General features: G+C 38.2%; 2 protein-coding genes across 4 annotated transcripts; one reads left to right on the forward strand and one right to left on the reverse strand.

Moving 5' to 3' along the window:
• The first annotated feature begins 410 nt into the window (after positions 1–410).
• On the forward strand, positions 411–16,155 carry parpbp (PARP1 binding protein). Of its 3 annotated transcripts, none has more exons than XM_058773491.1 (11): positions 411–557; positions 775–946; positions 3,812–4,045; positions 4,147–4,254; positions 6,810–6,980; positions 7,098–7,252; positions 10,247–10,424; positions 10,507–10,688; positions 11,161–11,242; positions 14,495–14,690; positions 15,580–16,155. In XM_058773491.1, the coding sequence occupies exons 2-11, from the start codon at positions 806–808 to the stop codon at positions 15,882–15,884; spliced, it is 1,752 nt and encodes a 583-aa protein (XP_058629474.1). In that variant the 5' UTR covers positions 411–557; positions 775–805; the 3' UTR covers positions 15,885–16,155. The 3 variants fall into 3 exon arrangements, with proteins under 3 accessions (XP_058629474.1, XP_058629475.1, XP_058629476.1); XM_058773492.1 differs by lacking the exon at positions 15,580–16,155 and adding an exon at positions 15,062–15,554; XM_058773493.1 differs by lacking the exon at positions 15,580–16,155 and adding an exon at positions 15,071–15,554.
• An 87-nt stretch (positions 16,156–16,242) lies between these two features.
• pmch (pro-melanin-concentrating hormone) lies at positions 16,243–17,778 on the reverse strand. The gene is made up of 3 exons (XM_058773497.1): positions 17,542–17,778; positions 16,771–16,942; positions 16,243–16,379 (listed from the first exon to the last, which is right to left on the reverse strand). The coding sequence occupies exons 1-3, from the start codon at positions 17,773–17,775 to the stop codon at positions 16,330–16,332; spliced, it is 456 nt and encodes a 151-aa protein (XP_058629480.1). The 5' UTR covers positions 17,776–17,778; the 3' UTR covers positions 16,243–16,329.
• Between the last annotated feature and the right edge of the window lie 1,361 nt (positions 17,779–19,139).

The raw sequence follows: 19,139 nt of genomic DNA on the forward strand, positions 1-19,139 counted from the left end.
AAAAATACGCATTGATGCACTTCTCTAATTTATTGTAAATCTTAATTTTACTCTTGGAGCAATATATTTGACACACATTTGGAGATGCAGAGCACTTTTTCACATTTTTTTATTATGGGGGATATATACTTAAAATGCAAACGCTATAAACAATTGTAACGCACTAATTAATGGTTTAGTTTATTGCTAGTTTGTCTAAGACGAAATGAAATAATTTATAATCCGTTGGAAATGTACTGCCCCTGAACTGATTTTTTTTTTAAGTGGATGATTTAGCTTTCGTATTTCTTTACATCGCCGCATTTTATTTATTTTCTTGTCAACAATCGCCACTTGAGGTTTGAAACAAAACGGGACCGTTCTGTTTGGGTTATTGACTTCCCGTTTGGCGGGGGCGTGGTTAACGCATTGCGCTCTGTGATTGGTCCAGGCGTCCTGGCATGTGGATTTAAATTTACAGGCGTCGGACCAGTTTATAATAACTTGCATCTAGCTGGCGTCTGTTTTCCAATGTGTTTTGCATTAGAGATCTAGGACGCATCTAAATATCAGTGTTGGTAAGTTGACCTAAGAGGTTCTGTTCCTAATAAAGTGCAAAGGGGCTCCTCTTGTTCCTGACTATTATTGTGATTTGCTTGATGTCTTCGGAGTTTCTGTTTTAGCTCAGTGGTAGATTTGGAAAGGTATATGTGATGCTGGCTGGCTTGCGTGTATGTTCTGCTGTCTGCTCATAATCATTTCAGTGCTGACCTACTCAATTTTCTGGCCCTGCAGTTCATTTTGTAAACGTTGAATAACAGTGGTTATGGAGGAAAGCCTGAGAACAATGACCAAGGTCTTCAGGAGAGAATGTCACAGGATGTTAGACTCTGAGAGGACCACCATGCAAGGGGCTGATGGGATGCTGATGATCCTACAACTTGCTATGGCTGGGGTCAACAAGCAGGTAATGTTGCATTTTTTTAGGAACTTGATTTGAAGACTTGTTCCACATTTTTGGTATCTGGGGATATTACTATTCATTATTGGATTTCAGGTCTGTAAATGCATATACACTACTTTTCAAATGTTTGGGGTAAGTAATAAGGTATATTTGTAAAGACATATGACTTCTCATTAAAAAGTTTGTTTTATTATTATAATATAATAGAAAATAAAAAATATTACTAATATTAGTAAATTATGTTTATCTGAAAGTGTAACAATGCAAACAGGTTTTCTGTTGTTAGAGGATAAACAATATTGTTTGGTCAGTATAAAAGTAATAGAAGTCTATGGAAAGTCCCCACAATTCACAGAAACAAACGTGTGTGTGTGTGTGTGTGTGTGTGAGTGAGAGAGTGTAAAATTATGTAAAAATTTAAAACAACCTAAAAACAAGCTAAAATATTAAACAAGTATTATATGAAATGTTATTAAATATATGCATTTACAATGTTAAAGTTTAAAGAACACAAAGGTGTTGTTCACAAAGTAAATTTCTTTCTTTTTTTTTTTTTACATGCAATTCATTCATATATATATATATATATATATATATATATATATATATAATACATACAGGTGCATCTCAATAAATTGGAATGTCGTAGAAAAGTTCATTTATTTCAGTAATTCAACTCAAATTGTGAAACTCGTGTATTAAATAAATTCAATGCACACAGACTGAAGTAGTTTAAGTTGTGATAATTTTGGTTCACATTTAACAAAAACTCAACAAATTAGAATATGATGACATGCCAATCAGCTAATCACCTCAAAACACCTGCAAAGGTTTCCTGAGCCTTCAAAATGGTCTCTCAGTTTGGTTCACTAGGCTACACAATCAGGGGGAAGACTGCTGATCTGACAGTTGTCCAGAAGACAATCATTGACACCCTTCACAAGGAGGGTAAGCCACAAACATTCATTGCCAAAGAAGCTGGCTGTTCACAGAGTGCTGTATCCAAGCATTTTAACAGAAAGTTGAGTGGAAGGAAAAAGTGTGGAAGAAAAAGATGCACAACCAACCGAGAGAACCGCAGCCTTATGAGGATTGTCAAGCAAAATTGATTCATGAATTTGGGTGAACTTCACAAGGAATGGACTGAGGTTGGGGTCAAGGCATCAAGAGCCACCACACACAGACGTGTCAAGGAATTTGGCTACAGTTGTCGTATTCCTCTTGTTAAGCCACTCCTGAACCACAGACAACGTCAGAGGTGTCTTACCTGGGCTAAGGAGAAGAAGAACTGGACTGTTGCCCAGTGGTCCAAAGTCCTCTTTTCAGATGAGAGCAAGTTTTGTATTTCATTTGGAAACCAAGGTACTAGAGTCTGGAGGAAGGGTGAAGCTCATAGCCCAAGTTGCTTGAAGTCCAGTGTTAAGTTTCCACAGTCTGTGATGATTTGGGGTGCAATGTCATCTGCTGGTGTTGGTCCATTGTGTTTTTTGAAAACCAAAGTCACTGCACCCGTTTACCAAGAAATTTTGGAGCACTTTGTGCTTGCTTCTGCCGACCAGCTTTTTAAAGATGCCGATTTCATTTTCCAGTAGGATTTGGCACCTGCCCACACTGCCAAAAGCACCAAAAGTTGGTTAAATGACCATGGTGTTGGTGTGCTTGACTGGCCAGCAAACTCACCAGACCTGAACACCATAGAGAATCTATGGGGTATTGTCAAGAGGAAAATGAGAAACAAGAGACCAAAAAATGCAGATGAGCTGAAGGCCACTATCAAAGAAACCTGGGCTTCCATACCACCTCAACAGTGCCACAAACTGATCACCTCCATGCCACGCCGAATTGAGGCAGTAATTGCAGCAAAAGGAGCCCCTACCAAGTATTGAGTAAATATGCAGTAAATTAAGGCCAAAAATTCACTAAAAATGTTTTTTTTAATTTTTTTGTTGGTCTTATGAAGTATTCTAAGTTGTTGAGATAGTGAATTGGTGGGTTTTTGTTAAATGTGAGCCAAAATCATCACAATTAAAAGAACCAAAGACTTAAACTACTTCCGTCTGTGTGCATTGAATTTATTTAATACACGAGTTTCACAATTCGAGTTGAATTACTGAAATAAATGAACTTTTCCAGGACATTCTAATCTGAGATTAACTCTGTGTGTATATATATATATATATATAATAATATACACATAATGTATATGTTTCCACAAAAATATTAAGAAACAACTGTTTTCAACACTGATTATAATAATCATAATAATTATAATCATCATAAAGTTTCCAAACCAGCATGATTTCTGAAGGATCATGTGACACTGAAGACTGGAGTAATGGCTGCTGAAAATACAGTTTTTCCATCGCAGGAATAAATTTCATTTTTAAAATATATTAAAACAGAAAACCGTTATTTTTACTTGTAGTAATGTTGTATTTGTTTTATTAAAATGTGTATATGGTGTATACTGGTACATCAAAAATTATTTATTTATTCTTTGACATCGTAAATATGTTTTATATCACAAATTAAAAGTTAAATATGTGACACTGATTATGTGAACTTTGTACAGATGGTCAAATGATCTATGGAAGATTTTCCCCCCACAATTTTACTGGAATTCTTCTGCTGATAATTTTGTTTAAGAAAGTGGGTGAAAAACACACTTTCATAGGTGGACTTTGGAACATCATTTTATAGGATTTCCACTTTCAATGTAAATGTTTGCTTGCAGTCTATACGTGCTGCGGTAGGAAAAAGAATGAGTCACACAAGTTTGAATCATACAATTTGTTCCATATCTGTACATTTTCTGTGGAGTGGTTCTGCGTAATATGCTTGTCGCTGTGTTTGCTCTGCTCCTGACAGGAACATGGGGACTTTGGTGTTGCTTTGAGTGAAGTCTTGGCTGCCTGGAAATACTTCCTTCTGGATAAGCTCCAGCTATCCCACAGCGATATCCCTCTTCCACAAAACTATGACCTCATCCGAAAAGAGTATGACTGCTTTTTGAAACGCACCAATACTGTGGACTTGATTGACGTCTTCATTATGTTCAAGGAGCTTCGGATAAATGAGGACCCTGAGGAGCCCCTAACCGCGGTGAGTGCTGCCAGTGAGGAAGATGACTAAAAGAACAACCAAATCTGAGGCCCAAAGATCTTTAATCTGTGGCATGTTCTCGGTCTTATCTCGATATCTAGATGCAACTGTTTCAGTTTCTCATTGGTGAGAAGGAGCGTTCGGAGAAAATGGATCCTCTTCCTGTGTGTCCCGCAACTCCATCTAACAAGGCAATCTGTAGTCCACAGGTAAATGGTGATGCATTAGCATGGGACTAGATTTAGAGCGTGTGTGTGTGTGTGTGTGGCTCTTATTCACAAAACATTACAATGACAGCAAATGGGTTGAACACAAATATTTCAACAAAGCACTTAACACTTTATTTACTGAATTGCATGTAAAAGAAAAGAAAGAAATTTACTTTGTGAACAACACCTAATTCTTTAAACTTTAAAATTGTAAATGCATATATTTAATAACATTTCATATAATAGTTAAGTTTAATATTTTAGTTTTAGGTTGTTTTAATTTTTACATAATTTTACACACACACACACACACACACGTTTGTTTCTGTGAATTGTGGGGACTTTCCATAGACTTCTATTGCTTTTATACTGACCAAACAATATTGTTTATCCTCTAACAACAGAAAACCTGTTTGCATTGTTACACTTTCAGATAAACATCATTTACTATTTTTAATAATATTTTCCCCTCACAGGCATCCACCATTTCAAAAATGTCAGGTGTTACTCTCTTTACTGTCACAATGTAGCATAAACAAGTGTGTACACACACACACACGTAGTCATGGCCAAAAATATCGGCACCCTTGGTAAATATGATCAAAGAAGGCTGTGAAAAATTTATCTGCATTGTTATTCCTTTTTGTTTTAAAAAAATCACAAAAATCTAACCTTTCATTGGATAATAAGAATTTAAAATGGGGTGGGGGAAATATTATTATGAAATGTTTTTCTCAAATACATGTTGGACACAATTATTGGCACCCCTAGAAATTCTTCTGAGTAAAATATTTCTGAAGTATATTCCCATTCGCATTTACAATTTTGAGCACTACAGGGTGATTATGAACATGAAATTATCCAGCCATGCCTTCCTGTTTTACATAAATATAAATGGGAGGGAAAACAAAGCCCAAATTCCATCACAATGAGAAAATTCCCATTTCCACCATCAGGGCAATAATTAAGAATTTCCAATCAACAGAAAATGTTACGACAACTCAAATAGTTGAGTCTCGGGGTCAGAAAACCTATAAAAAAAATTGTCAAACAGCACCTACATCACCACATGTTGTTTGGGAGGGTTTCAAGAAAAATGACTGGACTGGAACTTCAAATGGGACTGGCTTCTATGGTCAGATGAAACTACAAAAAATGAGCTTTTTAGCAGCAAACACTCAAGATGGGTTTGGTGAACACAGGGATAAAAGTACCCCATGTGTACAATGAAATATACTGCTGTATTTTTGATGTTTCTGCTGGACATCCTGGACATCTGGTTTAGACACATGGCATCATGAATTCTATCAAATACCAACAGATAAAAAATCAATAAGTGACTGACTCTGTTGGAAATCTTATAATGGGCCATGTTTGGATCTTCCAACCGTACAATAATCCAAACACAAACCTCAAAAACAACACAAAAACGGGTCACTGACCACAAAACCAAACTTCTGCTGCCCATTCCAGTCCTCTGACCTGAACCCTATAGAAAATGAGTGGTGAACTGAAGAGGAGAAGCACCAACATGGAGCTGGGAATCTAAAGGGTCTGGAGTGATTCTGGATGAAGGAATGGTCTCTGATCTCTTTTCAGGTGTTCTCTAACCTCATCAGGCATTATAGGAGAACATTTAGAGCTGTTAAACTGGCAAATGGAGGTTTCAAAAAGTGTTGAATAAAAGGGTGCCGTTAATTGTGGCCAATGTGTATTAGAGAAAACATTTATTTCATAATGATATTCCCCGTTTTAAATTCTTATCCAATGAAAGGTTAGATTTTTGTGAACCAAAAAAAAAAAAAGATCAAAAGGATTAACAATGCAGATTAATTTTCACAGCCTTCTTAGATCATATTTGTCAAGGGTGCTGATATTTTTGGCCATGACTATATATATATATATATATATATATATATATATATATATATATATATATATATATATATATATATATATATATATATTAGTAAAATGTTATTAATATGCTTTAATTATAAAATTTATCATTATAAATAAATTAAGTAAAGGTATCCTGTATGATAGTTTAAAGCTTATTGCACCTGGCGACAGTAACTAAGGAGGGTGGAATTTAGCAAAGGATCTGATTGTATTACTTTTATGTTGAGATCTTACTCTAGTATTGTTTTGCTGGCTGTCTTTTTCCATTTTCTTTCCTGTTATATTTCACCCCCTTACATGTGCCTCTTATTCAGAACAATGTTAATATCATATCATATTCATAATCGCGAAATGAGAACAGGATGTCTTAAAAGCACTTTGTATAGTGTGTTGAAACTGCTGCTACTCTTGCCCAGTTCTGTTCACAGCTGCTCTGCTGGGCTCTGATTTATGTGTGAGAAGACGCTGGGTTTTGCCACTGTAATACTGGGGGTGATGAAGTTTATGAGCCTGGCCTGTTTAAGCTTAAGGGGCTGTGGAAAAAGCCCGTCCTCTATACAACATGAGTCCAAGTCAGCTAACTGAGTCAGTTAACATTTGTTTTAGTACATTTCCAATTATTCCACTAAGGTGTTGTTCAACCTTTCCTGCAGATACAGAGAGTTGTGAGGAGAGTTTTCTGTTCTTATTTGGGCCTTCTGGTGAACTCTAAGAATGACCTGGCCCTCGCATACACCCTGGACAACCCAAATCGCTCTCTGGGTCACAGCGCCTTTACTGACCTTAGACATGCTGCCTGCGACAGCGCCTCGTCTCTCTTCCTGGTGAATTTGCAGTGACATACTTTTAGATAGATAAATTTACATTTGCTCACATTTTTGTTCAACTATCTTTTTAACCATAATGTGAACGCTAATTAATTGCCGTTTTTGTATATTCAGACAGTAACATCATTTGTCAGGACCATACAGTTGGGAGGAAAGGGGTACGCTCCACCTGAGTCTCACCCCTTAAGGAAGCACGTAAAGGGTTTATCGGAGTTTCTCAATTTTGTTGACCAGTGTCAAGAAGTTCTGGGAGAAACCCCTAATCCCAGGTACGTATCATGCTCTTCTTTTTTTTTTTTTTCTTATATCCTGTATCGGAAATGCATATCCATAGTATTCCGTTCTGAACACAACAAATGTCTTAAGTCTGCATAGCAGCTGTAGATGTTTGCCTTCAGAATTCCAATACATGCCAAAAAAGTAATACAAAATTAATTCGGCACTAAATTTATTAAAAATTAATTGTATTCATTTTAGAGAGTCATTTATTCTTTGATGTATTTTCCTATTATTACATTTATTTATTTATTTATGCCCACTTGGTCCTGCAAAAAAAGCTTCCATACCTTTAAGCACTTATTTAAGCACTCTTATAATATTATTAATTAATATGATTAAAGGGTTGGTTCACACAAAAATGAAAATTCTTTAATAAATTACTCCTGTCGTTCCAAACCCGTAAGACCTTCGTTCATCTTCGGAGCACAAATTAAGATGTTTTTGATGACATCCTAGAGCTTTCTGACTCTGCATTGACAGCAACACAACTACCACATTCAATGCCCAGAAAAGTAGCACGGACATAATTAAAATAGTCCAAGTCATCAGTGGTTCAACAATAATTTTATGAAGCTATGAGAATACTTTTTGTGCGCAAAGAAAACAAAAATAATGACTTTATTCAACAATTACTTCTCTTCCCTGTAAGTTGCCACGCGTTCACAATGCATAACCACGATGTACCACGATGCATAAAGTCACTGTGTTTGCAGCAAGTTTATTTAAGCTAAATCAGCCAAAAAATAATCACTGATATTCTTTGCTTCTAATCAGTAACACTAGAAATGGAAGGTCATCTAGAGTACATTGCATTATGAGATACATTATTCCATTTCATGCACCATGTTTGTTGTATATTGCTCTTTTTGGCTGACGGTGCAGGTCAAAAAGATTGGCACACTGTATGTTGCACATATTGTGTACTAACCTAAGCAGTAGTATGAGTATTATGTTATTGTGAACATAGCCAATGCATTGAATTAAAAGCCAGGACCGCCAGGACCGTCATGACCTAGCCTTGACTTCATTTCTGTCTCCCTTTCATCAGTACACAACCCCAGATGAGTGTAGAAAAGCCTTTGATTTATACAACATTTGATTTTGTATCACCTTGTTTTGCCCAAAGAAAATGTACTTGCTATCTGCATTTGTGGATCTGTTGGTCTCGTCCTATCTTAAAAAACGGATTCTCTCGTCTTTTACCTGCTGCCATGCATCGATGCATGATCCTCTTCTCAAAAGCAACCTTTAATGACGTCTGCACCAGTATTAATGAAATCGCCTGAATTGTTCAAGCATGTTTATCTGAGGAACATCAAAGTGTGTTGTACCGAACAGCAAATGGAGGCTTTGTCCCTCCTTAGTTTGATAACTCTGATTAAACGTCATAACAGTGAGATTTTGCCATGATAACTCGCACTTCAAAACGTCCAAGCAAATCTCCACTAGATGTTTGGCAGCACAACACATGGAGCTGAATCGAATAGATGATTAAGTTATTCAGAAAGGACGCAAGGTCATTTCCTGCAGTGCATCATGTGCATCAACTTCAGTTTTTGATGGAAGTGCCTTGAACCTGCTGCATGTGGTCCTGTTCACCACCACATCTCTTTTCTCTGATGAGAGAGTGTGAGCCAAAAGGGGTCTTTCATCGGCCTGCTACCCTGCCTGTGCAGTTCCCCACCTCCCAGCACCTTATGGAGTACTGTATTACCACACACAAACACTCCTTACGGGGGAATCGGGGTCTCTCGAACAGCTAACATCTGTTTTCCCAGATGATTCTGTTACTGTAATTCCCTTTCACAAAAGCAAGGTCAGGGATTCAGGGCGGCCTCTTTCCCGCTGCAGCCCAAATGTTTACATTTATTAATCTCTTCATATATTCACACACAAAGTGAGGTGGAGTACACCAATAACACTAGTCTGGCACGAAAACATCTTGGACCCTCCTAGGCCGCATTTTTACATGATTTATAGAGTGGTCACACTAGATTTTAATCAAGCAAAATCATTGCTATGCAGCAAACCTCTTTATATAACAAATAATTAATAATCAGGAGTCCGACAGTCATGGGGAAACCGGGAAACACTGTATTTTTAAAATCAGGTTTTCTAGGCCTTGGGAATTTTTTTAGTTAGTCAACTGTTGTTGATTTTGTTAATAATAAAGATTAATTATTGTTGGAATTAATAACATCAATTATATACAAATGAATTGATTTAAATATTTATTTAGTTCAATTATTATGAAAATGTTGTAAATAATAGTAATAATAATCTATTAGTAGTATAGGCAATTTATAGATGTGGATCTAAAACATGCACAGAGATCTGGAAACTTGCTTGCAAGCCATAGCTATTTGTGTGTGAATCATTGTTTTTTTTTTTTTTAAAGCCAAAACAGTTCAAAAATTGGTTTGAATGATTCATTAGCAAATCTGTAAAAATCTAGTAATCACAAAGTGGAAAGTTTATGAACAAAATCATGGAAATTCATTGGTCAAGATGTGTGGGATCACTGAATAATGCGTTCAGAATGTTAAATATACAGCAATTTCCCACAACACTGCAAATGAAGCTTCTTGTTGATTTGCTAACGAAACCACCTACATTAGAGGTTTTGTGTGTGTGTTGTTCCAACTAAGAGATTGATTTGTAACATTTAGATGCTTTTTTTTTTTTTTAAACAGGGATTTGCAGGTCAAAGTTCACAAAACATGAGCTTAAGATAAAACTTGATGTACATACTTGTATACATACTCTTATGTTTGCGTGTGTGTGAATGGAAGATTATTTAAAGGGATAGTTCACCCAAAAATGAACATTCTTACAGGTTTAGAACAATGTGAGTGTGAGTAATGACAGAATTTTCATTTTTGGGTGAACTACCCCTTTAAAGTTCATGACTGCACCTTCAGGACTGCATACATATGAAAATGTGTGTTTTTAATTGTCTGCATTGCACTGTTTTCCTCCAACAGAGAAGCTGGATCCAAGCTGGTGTCTAGTATTAGAGCTGCTCTGGTCAAAGGCCGTAGTAATGGAGACCCAGTGTACCTTGCAGCAGAGGATACAGCCAAAAGTCTCAAGGAAAGAATCGGTCAAATACACACCATGCAGACGCATTCAGCGGTTGGCACGGGAATCAGTCCGGCAAGGGTAAAAAAGAACGGATGTACTCTATCTTCTCCAAATATTTCTTCCAACCTCATTAATAAGACACAAAATGTTTCCTTTTTAGCCCAAAGCGTATGCTATTAACCATTCCACTGCCTATGGGGGACGAGAGACTGTTAAGGTTCTGATGACTCTTTTGGATGAAGAAGCACTAGCACCGCCCTGCAGGAACAAGGCGGAACTGCTCTCTGAAGATCATGCAGTTCTTAATGGCAGCTCTGGAGCTTGTCTTCTTACCCTTTACAAGTGAGTTACACCACTTTGCTGTAATAGAGTTTTTATATAAAAGTTAAATATGGTCATAGGACAAAAAATGTATTTAATTTTTTTTCATTCAATTTGAGTAAATTATTATAATAATGCTTAATTAGATGCTTAAAATATTATTTCATTCATTTTATTAATAATAATATTAATTTGTTTTTAAATAAAATTGCACACTATTGTCATAGGGCAACAATCGATCCTAAAAATGTTTTTTTTTTTTTTTTTTTAATGAATTTAAAATGCTAAAAATATTTTATATTTCATTAAATATTTGAATAATAATAAAATTAATGCCAAAAAATTCTATTTTCCTGTCTGTTTTCTCAGTTTACTTAAGGTGTGACAGTTAATTTGCGTATATGGTTATTTGACTAATTAAATATTTGCATTTCAACACCTTGTTTTAATCTTTGAATATTCAGCTCGTTCGCTTTCCACTTTGTGCCTATAGATCTCCAGAAGCTCCCACAGGATCTTCTCCAAAGCCTTTACGGAACCGCGTCTTGAGCCAACAAGAACACATCAAGTCCAAGGTAAAGAATCATGGGGGCTGTAAGCAGAGACCCCAGTCTCAAATAGCGGTCAAACCGAAATTGAATGTGACACTTGATTTTTAAAAATCTTTGCTTCCTCTGTTTTGTAATGTGCAAATTTATACAGCTGTTTTTTATGCATGGTGCTTGTGCAGCAGGTTTCCTGTTATATAAAAACAACCACGGAGTGTGAAATTTAGTGTCATACAGTACACTCCAGACTTTAACCAATAACCTCTGGCAGTGATGCACGCTTGCACAATTAAAGCCTATCTTTTCCAGAAAACTTTTAAAATGCCCCGCTGGGCTGTGAGAAGAAAGATTACATTTGTATGTGCTAAAAATTTAGTATTATCTCTTGGCCTCATAAGATTTTTTTTTTTTTTTTTTTTACTGTTTGGTCATAAAATTCTTGAAAGATATAAATCTCTTAATAAGAAACAAAATTATGTCTGTCAAGAAGCTTGTTTTTGAAACCAATTTGAACTAGTCTCTGAATTGCTAACGCATTTTAAATGTGGTGATAAATGGCAGTTAAGCTGTTGTTGTTTTTTAGTACTGGGCATCTTCACCAATTAGAAATGGTGAGTGCTCTGTGAACATGTATGCTAGGCACATTTTGTTAAAAGGCTTCTTTATTTGATTGCACTAGCAGATGTCTCTTTAGACCTCCACTTTCTGGCCGCCTTCCTGTGTTAGTGAGCGGTAATGGTCCCCGGGCAGCTCACCGCTTCCTGAACTGGACGGGCGGAAGCTTTCTGCATCAATTTCACTTTGAACATGCCATATCAGTGGCGTTACTCAGCTAGCAAGGGAAACTTGAAAGGTTATTGTTTCCTGTTGTCTGCAGAATGACTTTATCCAGCCGTACTCCAATAATTTCATCACAAACTGACGTCGATTGGCACAAGGGGAGAGATCAAGAGGTTCCTCCAGCAGCAAGACTGCAGAGACAGATTATTCTGAGTACAGTTATGTTGTAAGGTTTAATGAACTCATAATGAACCCCAGTCAATACACAGAGGGCCAGTATTATGCATATAAAAGGATGGTAGTACATTTTTTTTTTATGTAATGTTAGTATATTTCCTGCTAAGAATGTTCATTAAAACACACTCAAAGCAGGCCTCTGGTATTAAGATCTGCATCTGCTCACCCAATCTCAAATGGATGGTCGTAAATACAGGTGTAAATGGGATAATAAGATTTTAGTAAGTATTAATAATAGAATATTATTAAAAATGGTTTATTCTAAAAATTGTGGTGTAATAAAAGTATTAGAAGTAACGTTGTTTAATATTAATTTAAACCTAATGGTTTAAAAAATAATCATCCATCCATTCTCCAAACCATTTAGTCTTGAAGCCATAACAGCGTCTTGGGCCAGAAAAGGCAGGGAAACACCCTGGATATGTATGGATAGTGGCTATTTTTATAATTATTATTCAACATTCAATAAAATGCTGACATAGACAGTAATATATAATCAGAGACCCTCCCCTGATTCGACTCATTGGATACACATTACTACCAAGTGAATACCTTGACCACTCATGTGTCTCAGCTCACCACTTAATATCACTGTGTCAGCTGGCTCGGTGGGTTTGTCCCAAAACAGGTGTTATTCAACCACGTGTCATTTCATTGTGTGCTTCACAAACACAGACACACCCCTCATCTTATTGAGGGCTTAATGATGACGTTCATATCAGAGGAAGTAGCTGGGTTTTCTATTGGCATGCAGTCAGGGCTGCCCAACGTACCATATAAGCCTCCCATATGAAAGCACCCAGTCTGAGCAATACTGTTGTTTTAGGTGCTCTTTTGAGAAAGTGCTTTGAAAAAGCTGCACTCAAACTTTGATCCCCCCCTACATACACCCACCGCCCCTTCTCTCTACGCTTTTGTAGTCCCACCCAACTATGTCTGCAGTATTTTTTTACTTTTCTGAATTCCACACTCCTACTGTGGCCGGCTAGCCTGAAGGGAGAGAGCCTTGAATCCTGATAATCCTTAGCAGGGATGGATCAAAGGCCCTGAAAGAGGTGGATCAGCGCTTCTCTGGGACCCTTGAGACCTTAGAGGTTCACTACGCCTGTGCGAGCTACCATTTCCTTCTTTCATGCTCCTCACGCTAGCCTCTGGACCGCAATATTTATCTTTTCTTTTTTTTTTTTTTTTTTGTGTATTCATTCTAATAAGATTTTAGATGTGTCATGTCCATCCAGTTATATCAGCAGGGCTCAAAAATAAGGACGGCCTGATGACCTGAGGACCGTGTCAGAGTGTTTCTGGACAACATCATTGGTCCTGTTGTGCCAGTGCTGCAGTGCCACTGTGCCATACATCATTCATTGATAATATTTATGTTTTACAAACTCAAAGGGATGGTTCACCCAAAAATGAAAATTCTGTCATGAATTACTCACCCTCATGTTGTTCCAAACCCGAAAGACCATAGTTTCTCTTCGAAACACAATATATTTTTGTTGAAATCCGTGAGCTTTCTGACCCTGCATAACATTGTTAAAATAGTCCATGTGACATCAGTGGTTCCACTGTTCAATCCGTGTCAGTCTTCGATGCTGACGCAGGAGCCGTAAACATGCAACATCACATACATGCCTGGTACTCTCGTGAACACACTTCACACGCTAAAAACTGACACAGAAGAGGAAAAAAATTGTTGAATAAAGTCGCTATTTTTGTTTTCTTTGCACACAAGAAGTATTCTCGTAGCTTCATAACATTACGGTTGAACCCCTGATGTCACATGGACAATTTTAATGATGTCCTACCTTTCTGGGCCTTGAACGTGTCATTTGCGTTGCTGTCTATGCAGGGTCAGAGAGCTCTCGGATTTCATCAAAAATCTTAATTTGTGTTCTGAAGATGAACGAGGGTCTTGCAGGTTTGGACCAACATGTGGGTGAGTAATTCATGTCACAATTTAAATTTTTGGGTGAACTATCCCTTTAAACCTACGGCATGTAATCAAGCTGGTAATATGCATAAGGTTTTGTTAAGGTTTAGTTAGTCTTGGATTATTATGTTTATTTATTTTTGGAATAAAAATAATTTTTTTTAAGCACAAGTGGTATAATTTTATAGCTGTAATTTTTTTTTTTTTTTTCAGCTGTTGCAGTTTAAAATAATAATAAAAAAACGTAATTATATATATATATATATATATATATATATATATATATATATATTAATAATATAATTATTATTATTTTTTTTCCCTTAAAGGTTGTGCGGCCAACTATCCGCTCTCAGTTTGCATGCACATACAACGATGCTGAGCTGCCCCTCAACCGGGTGTTGGCATTTTCCAGCACCAGCCAACTTCCCACTTTTGTGCTCCCTGCACCCAAAAAACTTGTCCCTTTACCAGTGACTATGGAGGAAGAGCATGACCCCACTGGGATGGACATCACTCTCAAAGGTAGTGCCTCTGCCACATTTAAAGATGCTATGCGAAAGTAGTTTTGTCACTCTTAGTCTTTGTGTATTAGTTTTGAGACCGTGTAGATGCTGCTGTGTCCTTTTTAAAATGTGACAAAATGAAACATTAGCTGCTAAAATGATTTTAAAATGTGTAGGCTTTCTCTTCTGAGAAACAAGAACAAAATTTGTGATGATGCCACAGGTTCGTGTTCTATCACGTGTTCTCTAGAAATGTCTGAGAATGTCCCACCCACTGCGACCGATCGATAAGGAATGTGCATTCATTAAGTAATTTATATTATTTATATTATTAATAATAATAATAATTTTGTCTTCCCTCTTTTTTTTTTTTTTTTTTTTTTTTTTGAGGGGGCTCAGTTCTTAGTGTACTGAATAACCTTCATGCTTGGTCTGTTCGCTGCGCACACACACCCAGAAGAGCTCCCTTTTTCTGACGCCACACGGTCGGAAAGATGCCCAGGTCCACCTCCACAGCCCAGGCCTCGATCCCTGCCCAGTCCCTGCTTTGGGACTGGTACTTAAGATCAACCTTTAAACGATTCCCCATCCCATAAAACCTGGCTGCCCCCACATCTGTTGTAAAAACTCTTAAGAGCACATGTTCCTCTTCCCCCCTCGCTCAATTTTTGTGGGAATGCGGGCTTCGCTCCACCAGGTTACATGACAAATGTTCAGTTTCAGCGCTGTAAAATAAACACACCGCCTGTTAAAGTGCAGACTAACGTCAGCAATTTCATCATAACCTTTTCTACCCTTCCGTCCTCAGCCCTCCCTCCTTTTTTATTCCTGTTCATTGTTTCACCTTGTTCTCAAAGTCCAATGTTTTTCTTTTGTCCCCCCTTGTTTTTCTGTGGATATGTACCCAGAGGCCACTAACTTAAGGCGTGAAGGTCCTGGCCAATTCGCTCTGGGGGAACATAGTGGAAATGCCTGGAACCGAGCAGGTGGGAAGGGGACCCAGCCAGAACAGCTCAGAAGAGCAACTGGGACCTCAAAGAGAAAGCTCGCCAATAGAGAGTGCGCTGAGCAAGGAAGAGAAGAGAACCAGCCCCCTCAGAAAAGACCCCCTGCCAAGGCTCCCGCCGGAGGCCCGGGGAAAAGGAAAGCTAAAGCTGCCGGCAAGAAGCTCATCGCTGGTCAGGGCAAACTCACCGGCTTTTTCAGACTGTAATTTACTCCCCCAATGATGCTCTGTTTTGGCAGTGAAGTCAGTTTTTATTTATTAGTAGACTAAATGCATTTAAATGGGCAGATCTCCTGTAATTTACTTGCCCTCATGTTGTTCTAAACCTTTTGTTTTTGGGTGAAATAGCCATATAAATGGTTTTAATACAAGTCGGGTCACTCTTCTCCAGATTATTACTGACGGGATGTGTATATATTTGTGTGTGTGCGTGTTTGAGAAGGAACCTTATTTTATTTTAGGATTGTGTGACAGTCATAATGAATGATTTTTTGTTCCCCTTGTACTCGACTTTGCAGATTTTAATAAATTTTTATTTCAGTTCTTTTTAAATCATACAAGTGTGTGTTTGTCATCTTTATATTTGAAGTATCTTTCAGGATCAGGGGAGAGCTGGGAAAATCATGCAGGTGCTTTGTCAGCTGTTCCGTTTTCAAGCTTGCCAACAGGGCCTGTATACTCTCCCTATCATGCACCTCAGCACTGTGAAGAGAACAGGAAGAGCAAAAACAAATTTAGCATTAAATGTAACTGGAAGGCTACTTGTTGTTTACTCCCTGGTGTATTCCCTGCTGAAACAAAGATTAAAACAACCTAAGATGGTTTGCTGGTCTGATTTTTCCAGTTGTAGAGGGGTTTTGAACACTTTTCAATTAGGGAGACCAGGTAAGACCAGCGTCTCGGTCCATAGGCAGGGAGACGGCCTGGCCAGTCCATCCCCGGGTAAATTGTTTGAAACTATACATACATTTTGAATCATTTCACATATATAAAGTAGTCCTCAAGCATATCAGGTTACTTTCATGGCTATGTAAGAAGATCTACAAAGAGGATCGGGAGGAAGAAAGACGATAAGAAACTTGGCAGTGCTTACTGTCTATGTCCCTCCTGCCCACGGGAATGACATCATCTATGCTATGTCGCTCATCCCTCATGTTGAATCCATCCAGAGCATGATCCGTCCCACGCGGCGGCGGCAACACAGGGAAGGTTCTCGAAAAGGCAGGGTTTGTTTCCCTCCCAACAGACCCTTTTATTCCTGTGTCCTGGTGGAAAAGGGAAAGGAATTTTTAGTCAGCACATCAGAACGTGGGACAGCCGCTTGAGCAGACGAGCCCAAGCTAAACCCAAAACACTGCTCCCTCTACAGGCATTTTTCCTGCTGTCTGAAACCACACCTGGAGATGTTTAAGTTAATTCGAACAACACACGCCCAAGGGCAGCCTCATGATCCCTCTCCATAACTGCTCCCAAACTACTGGAGCAAAGCCGGCGCATGGAGCCCCACATGGAAGAAATGTGTCAAATTGCGACCAAAGTTTCCCATGTCTCGCTTAGCCAATTTTCACAATATCACTGTGGGCCCTTTTATCCATAGATTCCATTTCCCCTCTTGTGACCGTGTCCTTCCCATAGTCCTCTGTTCCATTACTACACTGATAATTGTAGCAATGTGAGGACAATTCAGCCTTGAATTGAGAAAGCTCCGTTTGATACCCATAGAAAGGTCATCTGATTCATACCACACCAACAAAACCGGACTGGTACGATTTCCTGATTTAAAGTGCATGTAGATGTTGGCAAATACAATCTTGGAATCTCCGACCCGAAGTAGGAGTGTAAATAAAATAAATAAAACACTTACGGCAAGTATGAAGATGCGTTTTGTCCCATCTTCGTCCATCAGTCTGCCCTCTATGATGGGGTGTCTTCTGAAGGTGACCTGCCCAGGTCCAGTTTCGCTTACATCGTCTTCTCCTATTATTGACACTAGTCTATCTTGGTCTGTACGTTCTTCGTCCATCTTAACTTTGGGCAAAGCTGTAGTCAACTCGACTAAAAGTACAAGTGCAAAGAAGACCGTGTAGGAAGATGCCATGATCTTGGGCGATAATGGTTGACTTGCTTGCAGGAACCTGGCTTTGCATTCGCATGTCCACTGAGAATCAGATATGTGCTTTTATAGTGTCTGATGATGATGAGTTGATGATTTCCGTTGCTGTCCTTTGGTGAAAAGTCGTTCACCTTTACAAGAGGTGGATGCCCATCCACAGGGAGGATATTGGGAGATGTTTTAAACCAGGAGGATTATATTTTGAATGGTTTTCATTTTTCTAAAAGACCCCACTGTGGTTTTGTAAAAGGCCAAATAACATTTGTCAGCATTTCATTGTGAATCTGGAGAAAGGGCATCCCCTTCCAGTACAGCGTTTGTACCCCCTGCCATAACTTAGTTTGTCGAGCTCATACAACAGGTCAAAGGTTGTACATTGAGGTTACATTTTGTCTGAACAGTGGTAATTATCCAGTGCAAACATTTACAATATGAGCCTCAAAGAAGGAAGTATACCTGTTGTGAGATGTCGTCATCCATCAGATGACTCCAATTCCCTTGGTGCCGTCTTCTCACGGTATTGTCTATTATCTTCTTGTTCTTTTTTTGTTTGTAGGTCAGAGGTGGATAATTAGTCATTTCAATAGACCAGGGGTGCCCAGTCTTGTTCTTGAAGATCTACCTACCTGCAGAGTCCAGTTCTAACCCTGCTCCAACACACCTGTCTGTAATTACCAAGTGCTCCTGAAGGTCACTGTGAAATCTCAGAGGGGAAATGTTTTGATATATTGAAATGACAGGACTTCGCCTGTTAAATTTTGCAGAGCAGTGGTAAATGTGTCTGGTTATCTTTTTAACTCGTTCATTAAAATGATCCAATTCATAAGAGTCATTTGCTTGCAGATAGATAATATGGGCTCACAGGAAATACTGGTGCACACTCTCAAGATGTAAGTAACTATTGGCACCTTAGATGATATCTGACAAACCCGCATTAGGCACGCTTTTTTTTCTGTTTTTAAGTTGTCACTTTTTTGTTCTAGTCCTGTAGGGTACTTCATAAGAAATCAGAAGTGGGTTCGCATTGCTCTCCAAGGCTCCTCTTCAGTTCTTATGAAAACATAAAGGCTTTCCTTTTTAATATCATGGTGCCTGTTGCACAGGCAAGAAGAAATGGGACATGAATAATAGTTATTGAACTCAGCTGAAGTGATTTTACTTGGAACACTCAGCCTTTATTTAGTGAGTATTTGTGTTGGAGTGAGAGAGCCTCTACTGAAGGACTCAACTGGTCTATGGAGACACGACTGTTCCAGCAAGAGTACAACTGAACTTCAGAGTTTGACGCTCTGTTATTGTAACCTCTCTTTCTATGTTGCCACTCTGCTTTCTGACGTGTCTCACCCTCC

This window comes from Onychostoma macrolepis, chromosome 04, assembly GCF_012432095.1.
Source record: "Onychostoma macrolepis isolate SWU-2019 chromosome 04, ASM1243209v1, whole genome shotgun sequence".
Lineage (NCBI taxonomy): Eukaryota > Metazoa > Chordata > Actinopteri > Cypriniformes > Cyprinidae > Onychostoma > Onychostoma macrolepis.